This window comes from Cavia porcellus, unplaced genomic scaffold (genome assembly GCF_034190915.1).
Source record: "Cavia porcellus strain 051 isolate PalLab524CR breed Dunkin Hartley unplaced genomic scaffold, mCavPor4.1 scaffold_26, whole genome shotgun sequence".
In the NCBI taxonomy this organism is placed as follows: domain Eukaryota; kingdom Metazoa; phylum Chordata; class Mammalia; order Rodentia; family Caviidae; genus Cavia; species Cavia porcellus.
The window spans coordinates 53,054,890-53,077,946 of NW_026947509.1; the positions used below are offsets into that span (position 1 = coordinate 53,054,890).

General features: G+C 52.2%; 1 protein-coding gene, 1 long non-coding RNA gene and 1 other non-coding gene across 3 annotated transcripts; 1 reads left to right on the forward strand and 2 right to left on the reverse strand.

Annotated features, from left to right (window-relative positions):
• Positions 1–3,314: 3,314 nt before the first annotated feature.
• Positions 3,315–10,038, reverse strand: LOC134473318 (uncharacterized). Its single transcript, XR_010043531.1, has 2 exons — positions 9,684–10,038; positions 3,315–4,269 (listed from the first exon to the last, which is right to left on the reverse strand). It is a non-coding gene; the product is annotated as an uncharacterized LOC134473318 (long non-coding RNA).
• Positions 10,039–12,487: 2,449 nt separating this feature from the next.
• LOC134473319 (igE-binding protein-like) lies at positions 12,488–17,067 on the reverse strand. Its single transcript, XM_063237462.1, has 2 exons — positions 16,692–17,067; positions 12,488–16,511 (listed from the first exon to the last, which is right to left on the reverse strand). The coding sequence occupies exon 2, from the start codon at positions 14,751–14,753 to the stop codon at positions 13,893–13,895; it is 861 nt and encodes a 286-aa protein (XP_063093532.1). The 5' UTR covers positions 14,754–16,511; positions 16,692–17,067; the 3' UTR covers positions 12,488–13,892.
• Positions 17,068–19,486: 2,419 nt separating this feature from the next.
• LOC134473386 (U2 spliceosomal RNA) lies at positions 19,487–19,677 on the forward strand. The gene has a single exon (XR_010043638.1). It is a non-coding gene; the product is annotated as a U2 spliceosomal RNA (small nuclear RNA).
• The last annotated feature ends 3,380 nt before the right edge of the window (positions 19,678–23,057 follow it).

The following is a 23,057-nucleotide window of genomic DNA, read 5'->3' on the forward strand; positions in this document are numbered from 1 at the left end:
CAATAGGATAACAGTTGATGCCCAGGTAGAAGCTGGTGTCAGGTGTTTTAGCCAGGACAACTTCACTGGTGAATGTACATATGTTAGACTAGAAAAACAAAGAGACAAGATGTTGTGAGGAGGCATGGCACTGTCATATTTAAGAACCCAGGTGAAGTAGAAGGAAAGGTGTCTTTGATTTAGACATGTTATTATATCAGGACCATGTTGAGGTAGAAACATTTGCACTGTAAGGCAAAATTCTGAAAAATAAATGTGGGGTTAGAAGGAGTGAATTTGAGAGGTGATTACTCCCCCATCTGAAAGGGTAAAAGTTAAAACGGTAGGTAGGTAAGGTTTGTCTCTGGTATGCAAAGGCATTGGGGTCTGTAGGAAATACTGTTAAGAGTCCTGCTGTAAAAATGATCATTAGGGGCTGGGGATTTAGCTCAGCGGCATAAGTACCTGCCTTGCTAGCAGGCGGTCGTGAGTTCGATCCCTGGTACCGATAAAAATGAAAAAAGACAAAAAAAAATGATCATTAATAGAAAGTAAGAAATTAGGAACCAAAGCGGATAACAAAACATGACAGCCTGAGAGTCGTGGCTGTGGGGCCTTGGTAAGGCAGAGATGAGTAGGCAACAGGATGGTTAGATCTAGCCTGAGTGATGTGAAACCAGAATGGCAGTCTAGCAACTCCGATCACTGTTGAGGTTGCCAAGAATATCAGGTAGGTATGGGTTGCTGTAACCTGGTTGTAGTCCTTGGAATGATTTGCTGTAACAGAACTTTAGCAAGTATATCAGCAGTTTCCCTGGTTGTGGGAAAGGCTTTTATGTATCCTGAAAAGAGTATAAACAAAGTGAGAAGACAAAATGTATCTGTCAGCCTTGACCAGGGTTGCCTGAGAAATTGGTGAATAAGAAAGGAAGGAGGTGGTCTTATATCACTGAGGAGAGGTTTACTAGCGATAACAGGCGTAAGCTGTTGAGGCCTCAGTGTGTCTAAGTCAGCCTGTATAAAAAGCATTTTAAGATTTAGGACTGGGTCCTGCATGAAATAGCCCCTGTTTATAAATGGCATGGGTTGACCATCAATACCCTGTCATAGAGATTGAGGACTTAATATAGCAGCCTGAAAACTCAGGAAGAACTCTGTATATATGGCCTCTATGTCCACAAATATAGAGAATGTCTTACCTGAGAGTTTTAGTGGGACTTGGACTCCGAGACAGACACCCACAAAGAGGGCTGTTGGCCCTGAGCCCCCTCAGTCTTCTGCAGCAATTTTATCTGTCGGCAACAAATCTGGCAGTGCTGGCATTTTTCTTGTGAGGGCTAGAAGTTAGGATGGCCCACCCACTCTCTGGTGGCCAGGACAGCCCAGCAGCCCTGGAGTAAGGTCTCAAAGAACACCAGGATGGGGTACTCTCTTGTCCAATGTCTTCTGCTGCATTTGAGCGTGGTCCATGGGGGGCAGCCAGGCAGCTCCACCTTGTGTAGGTTTACCTGTCTCAGAACTCCAAGTGTCATAAGTGTTATGGTTATCTCTGTTGTTGAAAACATAAAAAGCCATATTAAGATATCTATAAGGTTTGAAGGTCAAATTTTGCCTTTTGGGGGGGATTTGGACTACAGTAGAATTAAGTAAGTATGCAGGAGTTTAGATCAGAAGTAGGCTTTATTTGGATGGCACACCGCTTTTTTCTAGGGTGCCACATGGAATTAACAAAAAAGGCTTTAGTCTGCCTGAAAAGGCTTTAGTCTGCCCTCCCCATTTTGGAGTATAATCTCATTTTAATGGAAACATTTTGCAGTAAAGGTTTACCAGTCTTATGAATAAATCTATCAGGGCTGGGGATTTAGCTCAGTGGCATAAGCACCTGCCTTGCAAGCAGGCAGTCGTGAGTTCGATCCCTGGTACTGATAAAAACGAAAAAGACAAAAAAATGAATAAATCTATCAAAACTGATTTAATATTGTCAAATTTTGAACAAATTTACTTCTTTTGAAACCTGTTATTTGCAGTACTATGAACCAGGGCAAATAAAACTTACATCCTCTTGCGCTTTCTACAACTTTCTATATACCTCAAGTCTTCTTCTACATTAACCAAGACAAATATACCCTCAAGTTGCCCTTTCTTTCCTATCTTCTTTCTTCTCAAGCTTTTTTACAACTTCCTATCTTCTTTCACATTACAACTTACTATATACCCTCAAGTTACCAGTCAATTACCTTTTTTTCACTTCTCAGACAACATTAAAACTTTCAACAAAACCCTTGTCTTGGAACAGAGCTAGTGGTTTTCAGCAAAAAGGAATTTATAACCTTAGTTGTTAAACAGGAGATCAGCGACAACATAGTCTGAGTGGAGCCGAATTGTAAAAAAATAGCATGTCTGAGTGGAGCCGCCGAGCTGCTGCCTATCTGTGCCTGTGTTTAAAGCAGTGCTTGTGTTTGGCAGAAGTCTGCCTGGGAAACATGCCTGCTTGGGAGACGCGCAGTGCCCAAGGCAGGATGGAACTCTGAGGCAGACAGAGTGCGCCTGTAGAGAGCTGCACCCACGCTTGGGGGCAGGGGCTAGGATCTCTCTGGCATGCAGCACATAGGTGGAACACACAGAGTGGGTGGGGTGAGCATCAGGACGCAGCATGCAGGGGGGGCTGGACTGCCCCCAGAAACAAGCAAGGTGGAGGTGACGACAGTGCACGGGGGAGGGACAGCAGTAGCATGGCACTAGGAGGCAGAGTTGGGACACAGCATGAAGCTGGGACCTTACACGCTGGGCCCCTGTCCACTGGGCACTACGTGAAGCTGTAACTGCACAGGGCGCACAGATTAAGGTGTGGCATTAAAGCCAAATGCGTGTGTGGACCTGGCCGCATGAGAGCCGAGACACCGCGTGCAGAGTTGGGAGGTGGCACAAGAGCCCAAAGCAGCTTAAAGTAGTCCCGTGCATATCTCTCAACACTGTCCGGGCTCATTTCTCATCTCTGTGGGGAATGGGTTGGCATGCATGGGAAACAAGGGATGCTGACAGCTCCGCGGGAGGAGGGGAAGCAGGGAGGAAAGGAGACACTGAGAAAGCTCTGAAAGGCTGCAAGGGAAGACCCTGTTATCTCTTTAAGTGTGGGGAGAGGGAGGGATCCTGGAGGAGTGGGAAAGGACACACATTTTCAAAACAAAGGCTTAAAGATAGTTTTGTAAGCTTGTCTGCAGTGTGATAAGCTGATCCGGCCTGTAGATCAATCCGTGGGAAATTCCTGAAGGGGGAATGGGGATTAAATAAAAGACATGGGGGAGACAAAGAGAGATGAAAGCAAGTTGAAATAATCCGATCAAGCTTCCATTTATTCAGGAAATGATCAATCTTTTATAGGCCAAGGGTGGGAGGTGGGACAGGAAGAGGTTAAGGGGTGAATACAACAGGGTCATCATCATATCCGGATACGTGATGTAAGCAGGAGAGGATTATGGTTAATGTAGGCAGACGCAGTGCCCATAGGAGAGAGAGGCAGGGAGGCAGCAATGGGCTGTCACTCGGCTCCCTACATCTCCTCCCTTTTTATATTATTTAATCAAGAGTATGGCAGGCCCTGTAGGACAGTGTCTGTCTTAGGTCAAGGACCTCATTGCATGAACCCAACCAGGCCTTACCCATCATGGGCTTGCAGAACTGCAGTTGGTCCTGTGCCTGTCTTAGGTGGCTGTTGGAATTAACATGCATGTCCTAGTTGCCCATCTCTGACTGCCTATCCATTGCCCCAGGGCAATTAGGCTGCATCGTCATATGGGCCACTCGTGGGAATTCCTTCCCGGTAGGTTTGTTGATCTGCCATCTCCAGCTGATGATAGTGTACCTAAATGGGCTTTGCCATAAACGCGTCTATCTGGTTATTAATGAACATCATAATCCTCTGAAAAATACAAGGACTCACAGAAAGGAGAAGCAATAGGGCAGCTAGGGGACCCAAAAGGGGTACTAGGTAAGGAAAAAACTCCCCCCCCTACATATTGAGGAGAAGGGGTTGACAGCCATTTGTCAGTGTCTCTGTATGAAGTCATTCTCCTGTGTCTTGGAGCATGCCTCGCATAACATTGGATGCAGTCTATTTGGCTGGTGTATGTTCCTCCAGACCGAGAAAAGCCTCTTCCGCAGTCACGGGGTTCTGTGCATGGCTGTCAGCAGTTGTAGTCTGTTTGGCAGGGGTCAAAATCCACCATGGGTGTGGTATGGCTCAAGGAGAAGGCTGACTAGGCAGCATAAGGCTCCAGGGAGTTGTGTCACCTGTAAGAGAACACAGGGGATTGTGCCTCAGGAAATGACATTATTCCTGGGAGTTGCATGGGGTCTTTGAAGAACTGTCTACTTGTTTTACAAGGCATTCAGGTAGCCATCTAGCTTCTCTATCTTGTTGAGAGTAAACACACTCTGAACCGAGTCCCCAGATAAGGACTGGGTTGGGGCCATTCCACATATTGGTTAGTGGGTCTCTCCATAAAACAGACGCAAACCATGTTTGAGTTTGAGTATGCCAAAATCAAGATGCTGCGGAGCAGGCTGAAGCATCAAGGGTCAGAAAATTTAAAATAAAAAGAGCATGTGAAAGGACATTTCTAGGGGACCCCTGGGTGGGGTACCATGTCTCCCTTTTTATTTTATCTATGGTGAATTTAAGGGAACGATGCACACGTTCAACAATGCCTTGTCCCTGAGGATTATAAGGTATACCTGTGGTGTGGAGGATATTAAGGCGCTTGCAAAATTGAGCAAAGGAGGTACTGGTATAGCCAGGGCCATTATCGGTCTTGAGCTGTTGAGGACATCCCAGAACTGAGAAGGCTGACAGCATATGGGCTATAATGTGTCTAGCAGCTTCTCCAGTCTGGAGAGTGGCGAAAATGAAGCCACTATACGTGTCAATAATGACATGTACATATTTTAGATTGCCGAACTCATTGAAATGAGTAACATCCATTTGCCATAAGGCGTTAGGAATTAAACCTCTAGGGTTGACTCCTAGGTGTTGAACAGGTAAGTGGGTAGCACAAGAGGGGCAACTTTTTACAATTTGTCTGGCTTGCTCATGGGTAATTTTGTAGAGGAGGCGGAGGGTGTGAGCATTGAGGTGGTGTAGCTGATGGGCCTGTTGGGCCTCAGACACCTTGGAGTCATGAGTCATAAAAATCTGTGCTCGTACAGCAACATCAGCCAAATGATTTCCTCAGGCAAGGGGCCCAGGGAGGTTGGAATGGGCCCGCAGATGACCAATAAAGAACTTATGACGGAGGCAAAGCCGTATGAAGCATTGTAATCGTTTGAACAGATTTGCAGCCGGGTAAGCATGACAGATGGTAGCAACAGTCTCCAATAATGGAACAGACTGAGCAAAGTAAGCACTGTCAGTATACAAATTAAAGGGTCAGCAAAGGCTGCAAGAATAGCTTGTAACTCTGCTAATTGGGCAGAGGAAGTGTCTGCCTGGAGGGTAGAAACATTGTCTTGGGATACATAAGCGGCCCTTCCGGAGGATGAGCCATCAGTGAATAACACCAGGGCGCCTGGAAGGGGTTGTGAAGCTGTGATCTTAGGGAATATAAATGGGTGACGATTGGCAAAGTCAACTAGCTTATTTGGAGGGTAATGATTGTCAATAGTCCCTGAAAAGGAAGCTAAGGCAATAGGCCACACTTCCGTAGTCTGAAGTAGCCAATCTATTTGGTCTTTTGTAAAAGGTTGAATGATAATGTCTGGTTCTTTGCCAAAGTAACATTTTCCTTGCTTTCTACCCTGAATTATTAGGTCTGAGACAGCCTGGAAATAAGGCAGGAGTGTTCTTTTTGGGGAGACTGATAAATGGACCCACATGAGGGGAGCTTGTTGCCAGAACACTGCTGTGGGACAAAGCTTTGTATTAAAAATGAGAAACTGTAAAGGCTCATTGCAGTCCATAAAGGAAACAGTTTGTTGAGCAATAGCCTCTTCTACTTTACTGAGTGCTCTCCTGGCATCAGGTGTAAGCTCTCGGGGGGAGGTTGGATCTATGTCTCCCCGAAGCAGTGCATAAAGGGGCTGTAAATTATGTTTAGTTAGTTTTAAAAATGGTATGAGCCAATTAATGTGTCCCAATAGTTTTTGGAAGTCATGAAGTGTTCTGAGGCCATCAAGCCTCAGTTGGGGCCTTGGAGAGAGTATTTGAGTGCCACGTAATTGAAAACCCAAGTATGTATATGGATCAGTAAGCTGTACTTTATCAGGGGCTATTTGAAGTCCAGCCTCTTGTAAGGCAACCTGTAAGTCTTGGTAGCACCTTAGGGTTTGGTTTTGGTCATCTCCTGGCAAGAGGATATTGTCCATATAATGAATAATATAGATATGTGGCCAATGATCTCTGACTGGCTGTATTGCAGTGGCTACAAAAGACTGGCATAGCGTGGGGGAGTTAGCCATCCCTTGCGGCAAGATGCGCCATTGAAATCTCTGCATAGGGACTTTAAAATTAATTGATGGGAGACTGGAGGCAAAACACTTTTGGTCATTTGGATGTAAAGGAATAGAGAAAAAGCAATCTTTAAGATCTATGACAATTTTAAAAAATCCCAGGGGAATGGCACTGGGTGAGGGGAGGCCTGGCTGTAGGGGCCCCATTAAGACCATTGTCTTATTTATCGCCTTAAGGTCTTGTAGCAGCCTCCATTTCCCGGACTTTTTTCGAATAACAAAGATAGGTGTGTTCCAAGGGGAATTACTAGGGACAATGTAGCCTGCATCTAACTGGCCCTGCACCAGTTGTTGTGCAGCTGCAAGCTTTTCAGAGGTAAGGGGCCACTCATTGACCCATACCGGCTCTTCTGATAGCCACATAATTTGTTTAGCATGGATCGAAGGAGTGTCAATGGCCCCTATGAAAAATGGCCTAACCCAGCTTTGGCATTGTTAGGGGTGGGAATGATGGGATCAGTAATGCCCATGTTATTTTTTCCTAAGCCCTGTTTTGGCAGGTAGCCCTTATTAAACATTTGCATTGTGACAACATTATTAGGGCTTCCCATAATTAATCCCATTTGGGAGAGTAGGTCTCTTCCCCATAAATTGAGAGGCAGACTCTCTATGACATAAGGTTGTAAGTGTCCCTGATTACCTTCTTGATCTCTCCAAACCAGTTGTTTGGAACTGCGTTGTGGATTTTTTGAGTGTCCAATTCCTTGGAGGTGTGTTAAGGTTGTTTCTAAAGGCCAGGCAGTAGGCCACTCCTCCTTTTTGATAATGGTAACATCTGCGCCCGTATCAATGAGGCCTGAGAAACTTTTTCCATCTAAATATAGAGTCATGAGGGGCTTTTCTTTGGAGATACGTTGGGCCCAATATACATTCAAAACTCCAGGAAAGGAGTTCCCCCTATAGGGAGTTATGGATTTGTTAGACATTTGAGCCAACGGCAGTAGCAGCAATTGAGCAAGGCTTTGCCCTGTCCTAACTGGTATGACGCCAACAAGGGGAGAAACCATGACTTTTGTTTCTCCTGTGTAATCACTATCTACTATCCCGGACAGAACTTGTAATCCTTTAAGCATAGTGCTACTACGTCTAATAATAAGTCCAAAAGTCCCAGGGGGCGGGGAGGCATAGATTCCTGAGGGCATGATCTGGACACCCATGTCAGGGGTTAATACTGTGTTGGAGGTGGAATAGAGGTCCAACCCTGCACTCCCTGGGGTTGCCCTGAAGAGGCCTGAAATGGATTGTTTTGTGCTGGGACAAACCTTGGAGCCCCAGGGGTTTGTCCGAAATTGGGGGCCTGGGGCTGGCCCCGTAACCCGTTTCCCTGCGGGGGAAGAGGGTTACTGTGAACATCTCTTTTGGATCTGCACTCATTAGCCCAGTGGTCTTCTCGCTTATATCTAGGACATAGCCCTAGTTTTTTTGTAGAGAACTGATTTTGATTTTTTTCTTTGCAATCATGAGCCGTGTGGCCACTTTGGCCACATTTGAAACAAGCGGCATCTTTTTTAGAACGAGAGAAGGGTTGTGTAACTATGCAACCTTGTTGTGTCATAGCCATGGCTAGGCCTTGATAAACCAGCCCAATATCTGTACATAAGCAGATATAAGCCAATAGGTCCTCTTGTGATGTGGTCGAATTGCATCCTGACAATCTGAGGTTGCATTTTCATAAGCCAATTGTTTAACTAGGGCAGAGTTTGTTTCTGTGGAGCTGAAAAGACGCTCTGCTGCCTGTAAGAGGTGATCGACAAAGTCCAAAAAGGGCTCCTCAGGCTTTTGTTTTATTTGGGTGAGAGATAAGGTAGGCTCGCCTCCTGAGGGGAGCCATTTCCATGCTCTAATGGCTGCCATATAATCTGGGCAAAGAGGCCCAAATCGAACCGCATTTGGGTCTCTTTTGTGACAAAATCTCCTGTTCCTGTAAGCATAGCGAGGGTCCAGGGGTTTGGCCATGCGGCGTTATCTCTGGCTATGCCCTCGCATTGATCAAAAAATTCAGATCTCCATAATAGATAATTGCCTCCGGAGAGGGTGGCTTTTGCTAATTCTTTCCACTCATTAGGAATAATCCAACCCTGAGTCAAAGAATCTAGAACCACAATGGTGTAGGCAGCAGTCGGGCCATATTGAGAGACTGTGGCCTTTAACTCTTTTAAGGCTGCCACGGTGAGAGGTGTGTGTATCCTAACAGCTTGTGGTTCAGTGCCCTCTTCAACATCCCGTGGGGGAGTAAAGGCCTCTGTGACTGGGAAAGCCATTTTAGGCTGGCTGCCAGAGGCAGGCACCATTTTAAGCGCACTACAAGGCGTGTTGGAGGCAGGCTCCATCTCAGGGACACTATGAAACTGTGTAGCTCGAAGGGCCAGCAAATTGAAAGATTTTGGCATTCTTTTTCTAGCTGTATCTGTTTTAAAAGATCCATTTTTCTTTGCTCTAATTCCGCTAATGTGCTAGAAGGTTGAGAGCAGATGCTGAGTGCATCATCATAGTCAGGGGATGGCCTAATAGCGACCGGTGCTGCAACAGGGTCAGGGTGATATGTAGAGGCTTGCTGTGTTGGTTGTTCCCAGTTGACCTCCTGAGAATCAGAAAGGCTGGGGTATAAAGGCTTATATGAATTCCCAATTGGCCATGGAGGCACAGGGAGTGGTGGGCCACCATCCTGGAACCTGTTGATCATGTCAACAGGAGGAAGTGGTGGCAGATCACCATGTAGGAGGACCTCTAACAGGCCATCATCCTCTGCATCTGAGAAATCAGAGGCTTCAGATTTTTCTGAGGATGGTTTTGAGGTAGAATTAATGGAGTTGTGCAGGACAGCCTCACCTAGTGCAACTGTCTCCTCAACCTGAGGATCTGCATGCCGCTGGGCAAGCAGCTCAGAGATTAAATTCCAATATGTAAAGGTGGTCACAGGAACCTTTTCCGGACCGAAAACTCTATAATAATCTTTTAAAGCATCTCTTACTCTATTCCACCTCTTGGTATCTATAGAACCCTCTAGGGGGAGCTAAGGGCAAACCTTATGAATAAATTGAAAATACTGCTTTTCTGAAAATACTGAAAAAATAATTCTTTTGTTCTAACCCTTACCCCTCTTGTCTTTAATGCCTTTATAAGGCCTCCCATGAACAATTCGTGTTCGCTCAATACTTGACCCATGTCCGGGAAAGCAAATGGGGTCGCCGTTCACTCACCGTGACTCGGGCAGGACGTTGGGTAGTTGTCTGTGCAGGCCTCGGTACTTAATTTAATGTCCTGTTGCTTTAAGCTTTAATTCTTGATTCAGTTTGCTCACTCGTTGCCGCGGTCTTTGGTTCAATTTGCTTTCACTTTCAGTTTAAGCCGGCTGTCTCTCGAACGGCTCCCTCGTTAACTCCTCTGTGCCAGGAGCCCCATGTTGGGTGCCACTTGATCCGGCCTGCAGATCAATCCGTGGGAAATTCCTGAAGGGGGAACAGGGACTAAATAAAAGACATGGGGGAGACAAAGAGAGATGAAAGCAAGTTGAAATAATCTGATCAAGCTTCCATTTATTCAGGAAATGATCACATCTTTTATAGGCCAAGGGCGGGAGGTGGGACAGGAAGAGGTTAAGGGGTGAATACAACAGGGTCACCGTCACATCTGGATACATGACGTAAGCAGGAGAGGATTATTGTTAATGTAAGCAGACGCAGTGCCCATAGGAGAGAGAGGCAGGGAGACAGCAATGGGCTGTCACTCAGCTCCCTACAATAAGCCATACATAGGTATGGTTTTTGGAGGGGGGGGACAGGAAGTGGTCCCGAGATGAAATCTGGTGTGGGGTCTAGCCCACGGGGTTAGAACCAGATGAGGCAACAGACCATGGTCTGCCAAGCTTAAAGTCATCACTTTTTTACAGCAGACTGATCGGTTATTACATGGCTCCAAAACTCTTAATAATTGGCCGTCACCAATATGATGAGTGGACTTTACGTGGGTTGAGTAACAGCTCTGCTGTGAGAACTTAAAAAGCTCTGAAGAACATGAGAGTCTCTCAGTGTGGGGGGGTCCAGAAAACTGAGGGTTTTCGAGTGTGGACACAGGTTGCCCAGAAAGACCCCTGCCCTGGGCTGTGTTAAGGATGTGAGAGCATCACAAACCCAAGCCAACGGGGAGAAAACCCACCTGGGGCCTGGCCCAGTGGCAGTCTCTGGGAGTTGCTCACCTGTGGTAAATTGGGTCGGTGTTGTTTTCGAACCAGCAGTGACAAGCTTATAGCTCCCGAGTGTAGAAGTGAGGAATCAATGCAGGATGCAGTCCGGTCCTGGTCCTGAACAGCAGGGGACTCAAAACTGGGAACCAGCCCCAGGAGTTTCTCATCTGCCGTTCCTGGTCAGGGAACCATATGATAGAACTGTGGGGGACCAGCAGTGGCTGACCTTTATTTCCAGAATGCGGGGAGAGACACCCCTGCGGCTTCTCCACCCCGGGGTCGGCGATCCCTCCATAGAACACATGGAGTGAGGTACATAAGTAGCCTCGGTTTGGGGTGGAAACTAAGGGGGCATTAGGAATGCACAGGTAGCCCATTGGTCTTTGTTTGGCACCAGAGGTAGATTCCTAGGGGAGGTGGAGATAGGAGCTCCTTGGCTTTACCAGCTACAGTGTCCTGTCTGGACCAAAACCCTTTGAGGCACACTACCTATCCTTCTTATCAAATAAAAGTCCTGTACCAGAAAACATCCTAAATTTAGTCCCTGGGACACAGCCAAGTGCCACAATCCAATGAAGCTCCTGAGGTTCTTGGGGTTAAGGACCTCGAGAGGATGAGAAAAATAAAAGACAAACCTGGGGTCGGTTGGAGCCCTAATCCTCCTAATGGGAGGAAAGAAACTGCTCAACCACTAAGCACCTTTATTGATATACTGGGAAAGATGATGTCAACTTCAGCCCTTCTGACTAGCAACCCATTGCTTGGCAGACCTGGGCCCCTTGCCTTCTTGGTGCGGTTACAACTTCTTTATATAGCTTGTTTTGGTCTAATTTTCCTGGACTAGCCTTGCTTTAGCCTCACACATGTGATCAATCTCCAGCTTCAATGGCTCCCTACAGACAAGATCAGTAAGGAACACATCCTGCCCCAGAAGATATTTTGGTCACTCAGATACCTAAACAAAACTGAAATGCAGATTCAAGTTATTCACACTACTTTGATATTTTCAGAGGACCTCATTTTATACATGTATATATACTATACAAATGGACGTTTAAAATTTTCCTTTTATTAGTACATTGTACATATATAAAATCACAAAATTCATCATAAGTGTTTTGTACTTGTAAAACATATCTTTTTTTTCCGCATATCACTACATTTACTAAAAATCATGTACTTCCAACACCCCCAAATAGTTTACACCTCTTTAAACAGAAAACAATTTTTTGCTTTTCCTCTTTGACTGTGTCTCTCCATTCTTTCCATTTCCATTTCCATCTCCCTTTTTAGCAATCTTATTTCTTTCTGACATGGCCATTTTTCCGGTTTGACAATGGAGACAGAAATTATGCCCTCCATGTTGGAGGAGGGGGATGAGATTAGAAAAAACGTTATTTCCCCAGAAGATCCACATTGAGTCTGGCTTCCCGCACGTGGACTGAGGGTCTCTAATGTAAAGCGCAGGGCATGCTGAGGCGGCAGGAGGCTGCAGGGTGAAAGTGGATGAAGGGCTCAGCCGCAGCTACGTGGCGGTGTCTGCGCAACGTCCGCGTGGCCACAAGCGTCCAGTGCCAAGTGCCTTGGCACGGGAGCCTGGTGCTTGGGGAGGCCTGCATTTGGGGGTGAGCAAGAAGAAAGCAGAAGCGGAGGAGGCAGCAGGTTCCGGAGGCTGAGGGTGCATGGGGAGCCCCGTGGAGGGAGGAGGCAAGGGCTCTGTGTGAGACGGGCAGGAGCACCACGGTGGCCAAGTGGGAAACGGGGTTGGGTGGAGGGGTGTCGATGTCCGCTCCCGGCCGGCAGGAAGGACACACGACAAAGTCTGGTAGTGGACAACCTTTTCTTTTTATTTTCCTTCTCCGTACAGCCTGCCCTGGGTTCTCCCAGCTGAAGCCTCCTCTGGTCCGCTCCCCGCGGCTCCTTTTGTGCTTCAGTCTGCCCCAAAGCCTCTACCGGTCCGCTCTCCGCGGCTCCTTTTGGGCTTCTACTTCCGGGCTTCTATCTGGCTTCTTCTTCCGCCCAGGGGTGGCACCGGTATATATACGGGTACAGTGTCCAATCATGTTAAAGTAAGCAAGGCAAGCTGATTGGCTAACATCATCAGTTGCCAGGCAGACTATATTGTTGAGCGGGTTGTTTACGCGGTAAGCAGGAAACTAACATATTTGATGGGAGGGGTAATCTACCCCAGGCTCCGCTCTTTACCACAGGCCGCACGTCCGCCGCGCAAGGCGAGCTATCACAGACGCGGCTCCCAACATCTCCCCCTATTTTATTTTTTATGAATGTGCGCATCGTAGCCCTTCCTGGACTGGGTGCAGAGGCTTATGCCCTATGTGTAGGCCCACCGTAGGTCCTTGGCTTAGACCCTGGTTGGCCATGCCATGGTCTGCCAAGACCCTGAGGCCCTCGTCCTTTTTCTAGGGCCAGGCACAAACTGGACGGAACCTGGATGCACACAAGCTTGCACTCATTTCCTCTCCGTAAAGAAATCCCCTCGGAGAGAAATTTAGACCTGGGCAGCATCTAACAGTCCAGCGGCTTACGTGCAGGATGGGGTAGGGCCTGGCTTAGGTCGAGTCGTGCTGGGGAGGCACGCTCTTACCCGTCATTGACTCACCTACCCTGCTGTGTATTGTCACCTTATGGAGGAGAATGAGGGATGCCCGCCATATCTAGACTCGGTCGTGGGCCAATTGAGCAAGCCATGCATATGCCTGAGGATCTTCTTGTCCATTTCGGGCTACCGCTATTTCTATTCATCTTATTGGTTGGTCTGTGATGGATCTCCAGTAGGGCAGGTCTGATCTTCAGTCGAGGGCTTTGTTGCCCGTGTCAGTCTCTCCGGTATCCACAGTGGTTCTCGTCCCGGTTCCTGTGGGAAAACACAAACCGCGCCTCGGTTCCAGCTGACCACTGGATCCGGGCCCATCCATTGTCCTGTCAGGACATCTTTCCACTTCACCCACCCTTTATGGTTGGGGGAAGGGTTGCAGTGCTCCACAGCTGGGGAGCGATTATCATTATTTAAATTTAAAAAATTGTGTGTGAATAGTGCCATGGATAATCGTGCCTTTGGAGGCAGGCCTTGGCTTACTCCCCCTTTTTGTTTTTTATTTTTTATTTTTATCTTTTTTTTTTTTTTTTTTTTTTTTTATTGGTACCAGGGATCGAACTGGCGATTGCCTGCTTCCAAGGCAGGCGCTTATGCCACTGAGCTAAATCCCTAGCCCCCATTTCCTCGACCAGCGTTTTTCTCAGCCTGCTCGGCAGAGAACTCTGTGTACCAGGCTCGCCAATCCAGGTAACTACCCGAGGGCAGACACGCCTTTGCCAGCTGAATCCAGTCCGCGGGGGTGAGGGGCCCAGAAGACAGGTTCTCCAGCATGGCAATGGTGTAAGGCGCAGTCGGCCCAAAGGTTGTAACTGCATTTTTAAGTTCTCTAATCTGCTTTATCTCAAAAGGCTCCCATACATTGCGTCCCTGGCCCATAGCTACTTGTACAGGAAATATCCCGTAGGGGCCACTATCTATCCCAGGTGGATGTACCTCATGAGACAAGCGTCCCCCCTGCCAAAGCCGCCTGTAAAAATACCGACCCGCCGGTGGCGGAGCATAAGACGGCGGCCGTGATTGGGCGGAAAATGGGGGCCCGTGCATCACTTCCTGTTCTGGCGAAAGGGGAGGGAGCTCCCAGGCGGCCGCCTCGTGGCGAGGGACCGCCTCCCTCTCGCGCCGGGGCGCACTCAGGAGCTCTCTACTCCTCCGCAGACCAGGTTGAGCAGAGCGCAATTCGCGGGGCAACGCTGGAAAAGAACCCTGCGACTCCTTATTGAGCGATTTAGGCTCCTGACAGCTGGTCTCTTTGGCCTCCTTGCCATTCAACTTTCCCTCGTCCTCGGAGTCAGACGACTCCGAGGCTAGAGCCCCGTCCTCCTCCTTAGCATCCTTGTTCCCCTTGACAGACACCTCTCGGGAGCTCCCTGACTGGGCCTGCTCAGATACCCTGCGTACTTTTGTAAGCTCTTGAGAGCTTTCTCCACAACCACCCTCGCTCTTAGTGCCGCTACCTAGCATGTTTCCCATTTTTTAATATGTTACTCACCGCGTGAGGCCCAAGGAATCCGCCACTTACGCGTGAGCCTGAGGGGAGTCTAAAAGCCCTGTAGGTGCGCGCCACCCAGAGCCCAGGCTTATCCCCAACTCACCTGTCTCGCAGCTCTGTACTGGAGCGTTGTCCACTTCCACGTCTCGGGGGTGATCAGTCCCCGGGCGGGCCTCCAAATGTCGATGTCCGCTCCCGGCCGGCAGGAAGGACACACGACAAAGTCTGGTAGTGGACAACCTTTTCTTTTTATTTTCCTTCTCCGTACAGCCTGCCCTGGGTTCTCCCAGCTGAAGCCTCCTCTGGTCCGCTCCCCGCGGCTCCTTTTGTGCTTCAGTCTGCCCCAAAGCCTCTACCGGTCCGCTCTCCGCGGCTCCTTTTGGGCTTCTACTTCCGGGCTTCTATCTGGCTTCTTCTTCCGCCCAGGGGTGGCACCGGTATATATACGGGTACAGTGTCCAATCATGTTAAAGTAAGCAAGGCAAGCTGATTGGCTAACATCATCAGTTGCCAGGCAGACTATATTGTTGAGCGGGTTGTTTACGCGGTAAGCAGGAAACTAACATATTTGATGGGAGGGGTAATCTACCCCAGGCTCCGCTCTTTACCACAGGCCGCACGTCCGCCGCGCAAGGCGAGCTATCACAGACGCGGCTCCCAACAGAGGGGCGGCGAGAAGCAGGCAGCAGAGGTAGGGGGCGACCAACACGCCTGCACCCGAAAGACCACAAAACCACAAGTGGCTGAAGCCAGGGAAAGTGGGTCCTCCAGCAAGGCAAAGCGAGTGGCCCTCAGTGGCCAAAGGCCCAGAGGCCGGCGGGGATTAGGGTAGATAGGCTGGGGCTGGGGCTGGGGCTGCGTCCAGGTGGGCCCCAGCAACGTCCGGACTGGCCGGAGACCAGGAACACGGTCACCTCAACAGAGGGGACGCTGAGGACTGAGAGGCACGGGAGGACTCGCTGGAGCCCAGGCAGCCCTCGGGGGAGGACGAAGAGGCCGTCCTCCTGAGACCTGGCAAAGCAGCTCTCCCGGCCAAAGCCCATGCAGAGCACCAGGGGAAGCCTCCGGCCTCCGGCCTCCGGGGGTGGGGGGACGGGAGAAGGCATGGCACCCTGCTCTGAGAAGGGTATGGAGGCCACGGAGCAGCTCCGAGGCCTAGGGTCCAGCAGCCTGCCGCAGAGCGGAGCGGAGCGGAGCGGAGCAGGGCCGGGCCTTGCGTTGCGGCATGAGGTTTCTTCGGGCTGACGGGTCTCGGGACCCGAAAGACACTGGGCCCCCACTTGGGCCCTCACGGCCCCTGCCCTAGGGCACCGTGAGGGCAACCACACCCCGCTGCTTGCCCCCAACTGCGCCTTTGCCAGACATACCACCACTGAGGACTAGCAACCGGGCACAGCACCTCCTGGTGACTCTCCGGCCCTTCCATCCCTCCTGCAATCCCAGGGGGGCCCACCCCGAGGTCCGAGACAGCCCAGGAGGTCAGGGAACGAGGGTCTGGGAGGCCTGTGCCTTCGGCCACGAGAGGTGCCTGTGGCCCTCCAGGGATCCTGACACAGAGGTGGTGGACTGGATGCCAGATGAGGGCCAGAGCGGCTGCAGATTACCCTGCTCTGGGCTCACGTGGACACATTTGTTGGGCTTCTGTGGCCAAGCTTAGAAGCCCGAAAAGGGAAAAACAGGAAGTGATTTCACCGCGTTTGAAAACAAGGGAAAGCAGGTCAGCTCTTGGTGTGGCTCACCTGCAAGACGGATGGAAAGGGCAGAGAGACACACAGACACACAGACACACAGACACAGATACAGACAGACGGACGGACAGACAGACAGAAGACACAGGCAGAGAGAGGATCAAAGATGAGTTCGGCCTGAAAAGATGTGTGTTCCCTGGGAGAGGGGGACAAAGATTGCTTTCCACTAACCGGTGCCCTCGGCCCTGCGCTGCAGAACAGCCCCTGCTCAGGGAAACCAGATGGGCAGGAGGCGGACCAGTAAACACAGTGCAGAGATCAAGAGCTGGGGGTGGGGGGAGTGGAGGTGGAGGTCAGGGCACGCGGACTCAGGGGACTCAGCACCCAGTACGCGTGGTCCCATCTGACCCCTCAGCTCTTCTGCACATACACACTCGCCACAAAGTACGTGCCAGAGTGTGTATGTCACTGGCGCTGAGGAGAGAGCATCCAACAACCTCATCACGATGGAAAACAGGGCCCGGGGATTTAACTCAGTGGTGGGGCGCCTTCCCCGAGAAGCGTGAGGTCCCGAGTTCCATTTCTGGTAACCCCTCGCCCCACCCCCACCCCACCCCCACCCCCACCCCCACCCCCACCCCAAACAGGTGGAAAACAAACCCCGGAACCTGTGCGAAGAGGTGGCCACGTATCTATATCCCCATGCCAGACGCTCCCCGGTAGGCAGGGAAAGCCAGCGGGGCGAAGCGGCCATGAAATTAGGAAGGCCCAGGGTGGGCGGAGGGGAGGGGGGGTGGGCTGCGGTGAGGGGAGCCCTTCACAACACTGTACACGTGACGTGACAGATGAGAGCTGGCTCTCTCTGGCGCACACTGAAGGCATTCCTGAGTGCTTGACGTTTCCCCATGTAGCTTCTTCCTAAGTGACCTCTTTCCCTCCAGAGGTGTTGCAGTGAGAGGAGCGCTGGAGCCCTGTCCCATGCTGACAAAGAATGAAACTGGACAACGCAGGAGGAGGCAGGGTATGAGCCTGTTTCTTCCACAGTGAGAAAGGCAAGAAAGTGCACGCAGTAAAGGGAAGGGAGCCTCCACTAGCCTAGCCGGGAGGGTGTTCTGAGTAGGATACCTAACCAGAGCTCTTGGCCTAGGGGTTCTGAAGGGACTCACGAGGGAGCTTGTGGAAGGGCCCGGGCCCTTGTGGAAGACACAGAAGAACACGATCCCCGCCTTACATGGAGACTGTATATAGTTCAGTTGGTTCTTTGGTTTGGTTTTTAAAACTATGGGACGCTTCACTTGCGCAGGGGCCTGGCTGATGTCTGTATCATGCCAATTTTAGTATATGTGCTGCTGAACTGAGCGCTGTGTGTGTGTGTGTGTGTGTGTGTGTGTGTGTGTGTGTGTATCTGAGTGTATGTATATTTGGATGGATGGATGGATGCCTGGCTGGCTGGCTGGCTGGATGGATATGGATATGTATCCATGTGTTGGTTCTTTTTCTTTTCTGTCAGGATCTGGTCTATCCAGTGCTCACGCAGTGTCCCCTGCAGGGCCCGTGTGCCCGCCCTCGACTATCCTGTCTGGATAGTGCTCCGGTGTGTGTCCCAGACAGCCCAAAGACACCTGCCGCATTTTTGGTTTCCCCCTGGGGTCCCTGGAGGGTCTTGACTGGGCAGGCTGTCGGGGGCCTTCCCGACTCCATCTGAGGGCCACTGTGCTCCAAGCCTAAGAAAATGCTAACTCCTCTCTCGCTTATTCCTGGTACTCGACTCGACCCGTGCTCCCCAGTCTGCTCTGAAGCCACGAGACGCCAGGGGGTTTCGAGGGATTGCTTGGGTGGAAGTCTGGGCCTGGACCGTGATGCAGTTTAGCTGTGTCACCCTGGAAAACTGACTGGTCTCTCTGCGTTTCGGTCCACAGCGGGGGGTGGACAATAAGGGCACGTTTACACTTTTGAGTTAGCCACACTGAAAAAAAACATCCTCGTGTGGGACAAGGTCTCCTAACTTGCGTTCCATTTCCCGAGTGGGGTCCAACTTGGGAGCCGACCCTCCCGCCGCTTGAACCCCCGCCCCCACCCCCGAGTGCCGAGGGATGGCAGGAGGGCTACTCCGGAGGGTGTCCCTCTCCAAGGGACACTCCATCCCCGCCTTCCCCTTCCCCGGGGCCTTGACCTCGGGCTTCTTCCCAGGGCGTGCGCCCGCAGCCACCGGGTGTCCTGCCGCCTCTATCCAGCCAGATCTTCTGCCTCCACGCCCGCAGTCGAGACGGTGCCCCCCCCACCCCCACCCCCACCCCCACCCCCACCCCCAGGGGCTCTCTCCTCTGAGTCAGTCAGCGCACCGCGAGCGGGGAGGGGAGGACCGTCCTCGCTCGGTTCACCCGCTCCCCAGCCGGGCCCAGGAACGAAGGAGGCCCGGGATGAGCACACAGTTGGCGGCGCTAGTGGCGCCACGTGTCTCGCCACCCGCTTTCTCTGCGGGAAGGCCCGCACGCTGGCGCCGCCTGGCCACGCCCCCCCCCCCCCCGCAGCCTCCCCCCCACGTCGTCCCCTCCCGCGGCGAGCCCTCTGCACGCCTCCGGGGGCCCCCCTGCCCGCCCCCGCCCCCCGCCACGTCCCGCCTCCTCCCGTCTCGCGGCGTCTGGTCGGCTGTCCTGACTGGGCGGGGACAGCAAGCAGGAAGCGGCTCCCAGCGCCCCGCCCCCCGCCGGTCAGGCGCAGAGCCGGTCGGGAGGGCGGGGTCGGCGGGCGCAGCGACGCCTCCTCGGGGAAGGAAGGGCGGGTCATGCAGATGAGCGGCGGGACCGAGTGCCGGCGACGCCGGGAGGGCGTAAGAGGGGCGAGAAGCTGGCCCGGAAAACTGCGTGAAATGAGAAGCGTGCACCCGAGTAGGACGAGTAGGACGGTGTGCGCATGGGTGTGCAGGAGCAAGAGGCCGAGAGAGGCGGAGTGAGGGTTGTTTTTGTCACCGGGCGTGAAATGTGGAGCGCGGGAGGACGGCAAGAAGTGCGGGGGAGCCGGGCGGCATCGCTTCTCGGCCTTTTGGCTAAGATCAAGTGTAGTATCTGTTCTTATCAGTTTAATATCTGATACGTCCTCTATCCGAGGACAATATATTAAATGGATTTTTGGAGCTGGGAGATGGAATAGGAGCTTGCTTCGTCCACTCCACGCATCGACCTGGTATTGCAGTACCTCCAGGAACGGTGCACCCCTCCCCGGGGAAACGACCGCCTGTGCAAAAGGAAGCCCTTGTGTCCGCTCGCCTTTGTATGCGAGGGTCGGCTCTGCTGTCACCGCCATCAGCAGCCATCAGCGCAGCATTGCTTCACCAGCCCTTGCCTGGTAGCTGGCTCGTTGCTGTTGAGTCGCGCGCTGGCTGTCTCTTTGGCCCTGCTTCACGCCCGCCTGGTGCCTGGTCTGCCTTGGCCTATTCTGTTTCTCTGCTTCTCTCTTGCTCTGCTTTCTCCTTGCACGCTTATCCTCACGGGCAGGGGCGGCGCCTTGCACGCTCGCCATGCTTTCTAGCCTGTGCTTTTGCTGCTTTCACGCCTGCTTCTCTCCTCTCCGGGACGTGCGGGGCTGCGTGTCTCTGTGGAAAACCACATCACCGCACGGGAGACAGCACGGTTCCAAAAGCCAAAGCCATCCTCAGCACGCGTCTTCCGCTTTCTGCGTGGCCCTTCGCGAACCTCTCTGCCTCAATCTAGCAGTCTCCTGTCTCCTTCCTTGACTTTTGCACAAGACCTCGCTCCCTGCCCTGTTTTGCATGCCCTGTCTTTCCAAAAACTCTTTTGGTTTGTAGTTTTCCATTTCAACTATCGGACGAACCACGCGCTCTTTGGGCTTGCGTGTCGGATGGATGGATGGATCGCACTTGCCGCTGTTATGGTGCAGCGTGCACCCCCGGGTTTCCCCTGCTGATGGCTCCTCGAGTTGATCCTGCGTGGCAACGTAGTGGCGCCATCGTGCACACACACATACCACGTTTGCCTCACCCAGTCAGTCGTCGGCCAGTGCACACGCGGCCTCTTTCCGTGACTCGGCTCTTGCCAATCGTGCTGCCGTGAACACGGGTACACGTGTATCACTGTACCGTGCTGGTGCTGTCTCTTTGGGGGAAAGAGAGGGGACAGACAGGTTGTATCAGAGGGAGAGACCCGGGGCGCGCCCGAGCGCCAAGGGCAGGTGCTCCTCCCGAGAAAGGAGGCCCTGTGACGTGAGATGTCCTTGGCTCCTTCGGCAAGGAGCCTAGAAAGCAGATAGCTGGGGTGGAGCGGAATTTCTGCCCCTGGTCTTTCCAGGCCTCCCCACACTGATTTCCCTACGTAGTGCCCCTACCACTCGAGCTTCTTCCCGCCCACCCACGAAGAACCGCAGACTTCTCCCTGCAGACTCACCCTCCGCCCTTGGCTGGCTGTGCTTTGATTGCCGGATGGGAGCCCTCCCTTCTGGAGGGAGGTGGACTCGGTACTCTTTTCATTGCTCTTGCTCTGCCGGCCAGAGCTGCTGAACACGTTTTCAGGGATCCAGCATTTGTCCTCCTCCTTCACGTGCCTATCTTACTATTTTCAGGATCCCCATGTTTCGATCGGGTCTTTTCTACTGTTGCGGGGAGTCCTCATGTTTTGAGTTCTTGATATATGCATACTTCCACGCTGGTGGCCAGACCGATCGTGTGTGTGTGTGTGTGTGTGTGTGTGTGTGTGTGAGTGTGTGTGTGCGTGCACGCGCGTGCGAGTGTGCCTGTGCGTGTGTGTATGAGGGAGATATGGTGGTGGCTTCCTTTGAAGACCAAAGATGTTCACTCGCGTCTGAGTTGGTTTTCCTCAACTGAATCCTCCGCACTCGAGTCACGTGGCAGGGTTACCACTTGGCGATAAACGAAACGAGTGGGCTTGAGGTTGCAGTTTGGGCCCTGGAACTCTAAAAGGAACCCCTGCGCTGTTCTGGATATCTGCCTGAAGGATATTGGGAGGAAACGTGTTCCCATGGCGTGGACAGTTTCTTCACGGTTGGTCGCCTCTTCTACTGTGCAGAAGCTCTTCCACATGCTGTGACCCCGTCTGTTGATGTTTCTTGTTCCTTCCTGGCGTCGCCGCCATCGTCGTCGTCGTCGTCGTCGTCGTCGTCGTCGTCGTCGTCGTCGTCCTCCTCCTCCTCCTCCTCCTCTTCCTCCTCCTCCTCCTCCTCCTCCTCCTCCTCCTCCTCCTCCTCCTCCTCCTCCTCCTCCTCCTCCTGACGGGGACTCACACTCACTATTAGCCGAAGCAGGCCTCCAAGCCCCAGCGGTCCTCTCGCCCGCCCGCCCATGGCCTTCCCTGTGCTAGGATGCGGGACGTGCCTGTGGGGCTCCCGCTATTGGTTCTTGACAATGTTATTTCCTCTGCAGTGGGTGTTTCAGTCACAGGGTCTTTGGGGCCGCTGCCTATTCCAGCAGAGAACTCTATGCTTTCAGGAAAGCGGCTCGTGGCCTACAGCTGGGCCTTTGTAGAGAAGGGAGGGACCCACATTGCCGAACTGTCCCCTTGTGGGTCCTCGAGCGCACCTGCCATAACAGGTCGCCGGGTGTGTGTGTGTGTGTGTGTGTTTATTCTCGAGGACCAGACCTGGGAAGGATAATGCTGCCGCCACCCTCTCTCAGTCTGGCGGAGTTTCAGCCCTGCACCAGCTCTCTCCCGCCCCCCCCACCCCGAGCGCTCCGCCCCGCCCCGCCCCACCCCACTCCACCCCACCCCACTCTCTCATAACTCCCGAAGCCCCACCTCCTTCCAGCGAAGGAGACCTTCCAGCACCTAGCTCTGAGAACTCTCTTTGCTGGCCCCCCAAAGTCCAGAGCCAATGGCGGGCCCATGAAACCAAGTCTACCAAGGCCTGCCGCCGCAGTCAAGGAAAGTGAGCTCGGCTGTGTCCACGGCGGAGCTAGCAGAGCTCGTCCCGTCCACGGGGACAGGCGCACACGGGCTGGGAATGCAGCTCGGTGGCAGAGTGCTTGAGAGCACGCCTGAGCCCCTGCGTTCGATCCTAATACTGAGAAAACAGCAAAGGAAACAACCAACGAACCCACACCACACAAACCAACAAACAACCAGGTGATGACTCTGAGGCTCAGAGGCCTAACCTGATGCCCCAGCCCCACCTAACATTGCAGCAATGGGGTCGGGGCTTGGTGGGGGGGCCCAGTAGGGCAGGGCCGAGACTGAATTTCAGAGCTCTCCACCTGATTCCTGTCTGATGTCTGCTTCCACAAACACCCTTCTTTGCAGACATCCCTTCCCCGGGCTCTTCGTCAAGCGTGCGGGGAGTTGATGTTTGTAACCTCATGGAAACGTTATCGGAATTCTAGCAGGTTGATTTCCGATCTACCAACTTCCGGTGCAACCCATGGCAAGAATTAAAGACACCGAGACACATTTATACTTGGGGGCGGGGGCGGGGGCGGGGAGGGGTGGCTGTGCGGGCGCGCCGAGGGGTCCTAAGTCCGGCCAGGGTGAAGGGTCATCGGGAACAAAGGCCTCGACCCAGGGCCTAACCCGGATTTTATTAATTCGTGAAGAAGGCAGTGGCTAGAGGATGAACCACTGCGACAATGGCGGG

What these genes read in the sequence shown, in the direction of transcription:
- LOC134473319 (XM_063237462.1), bottom strand. Translation starts at nt 14,753, where the DNA reads ATGGGAAACATGCTAGGTAGCGGCACTAAGAGCGAGGGTGGTTGTGGA.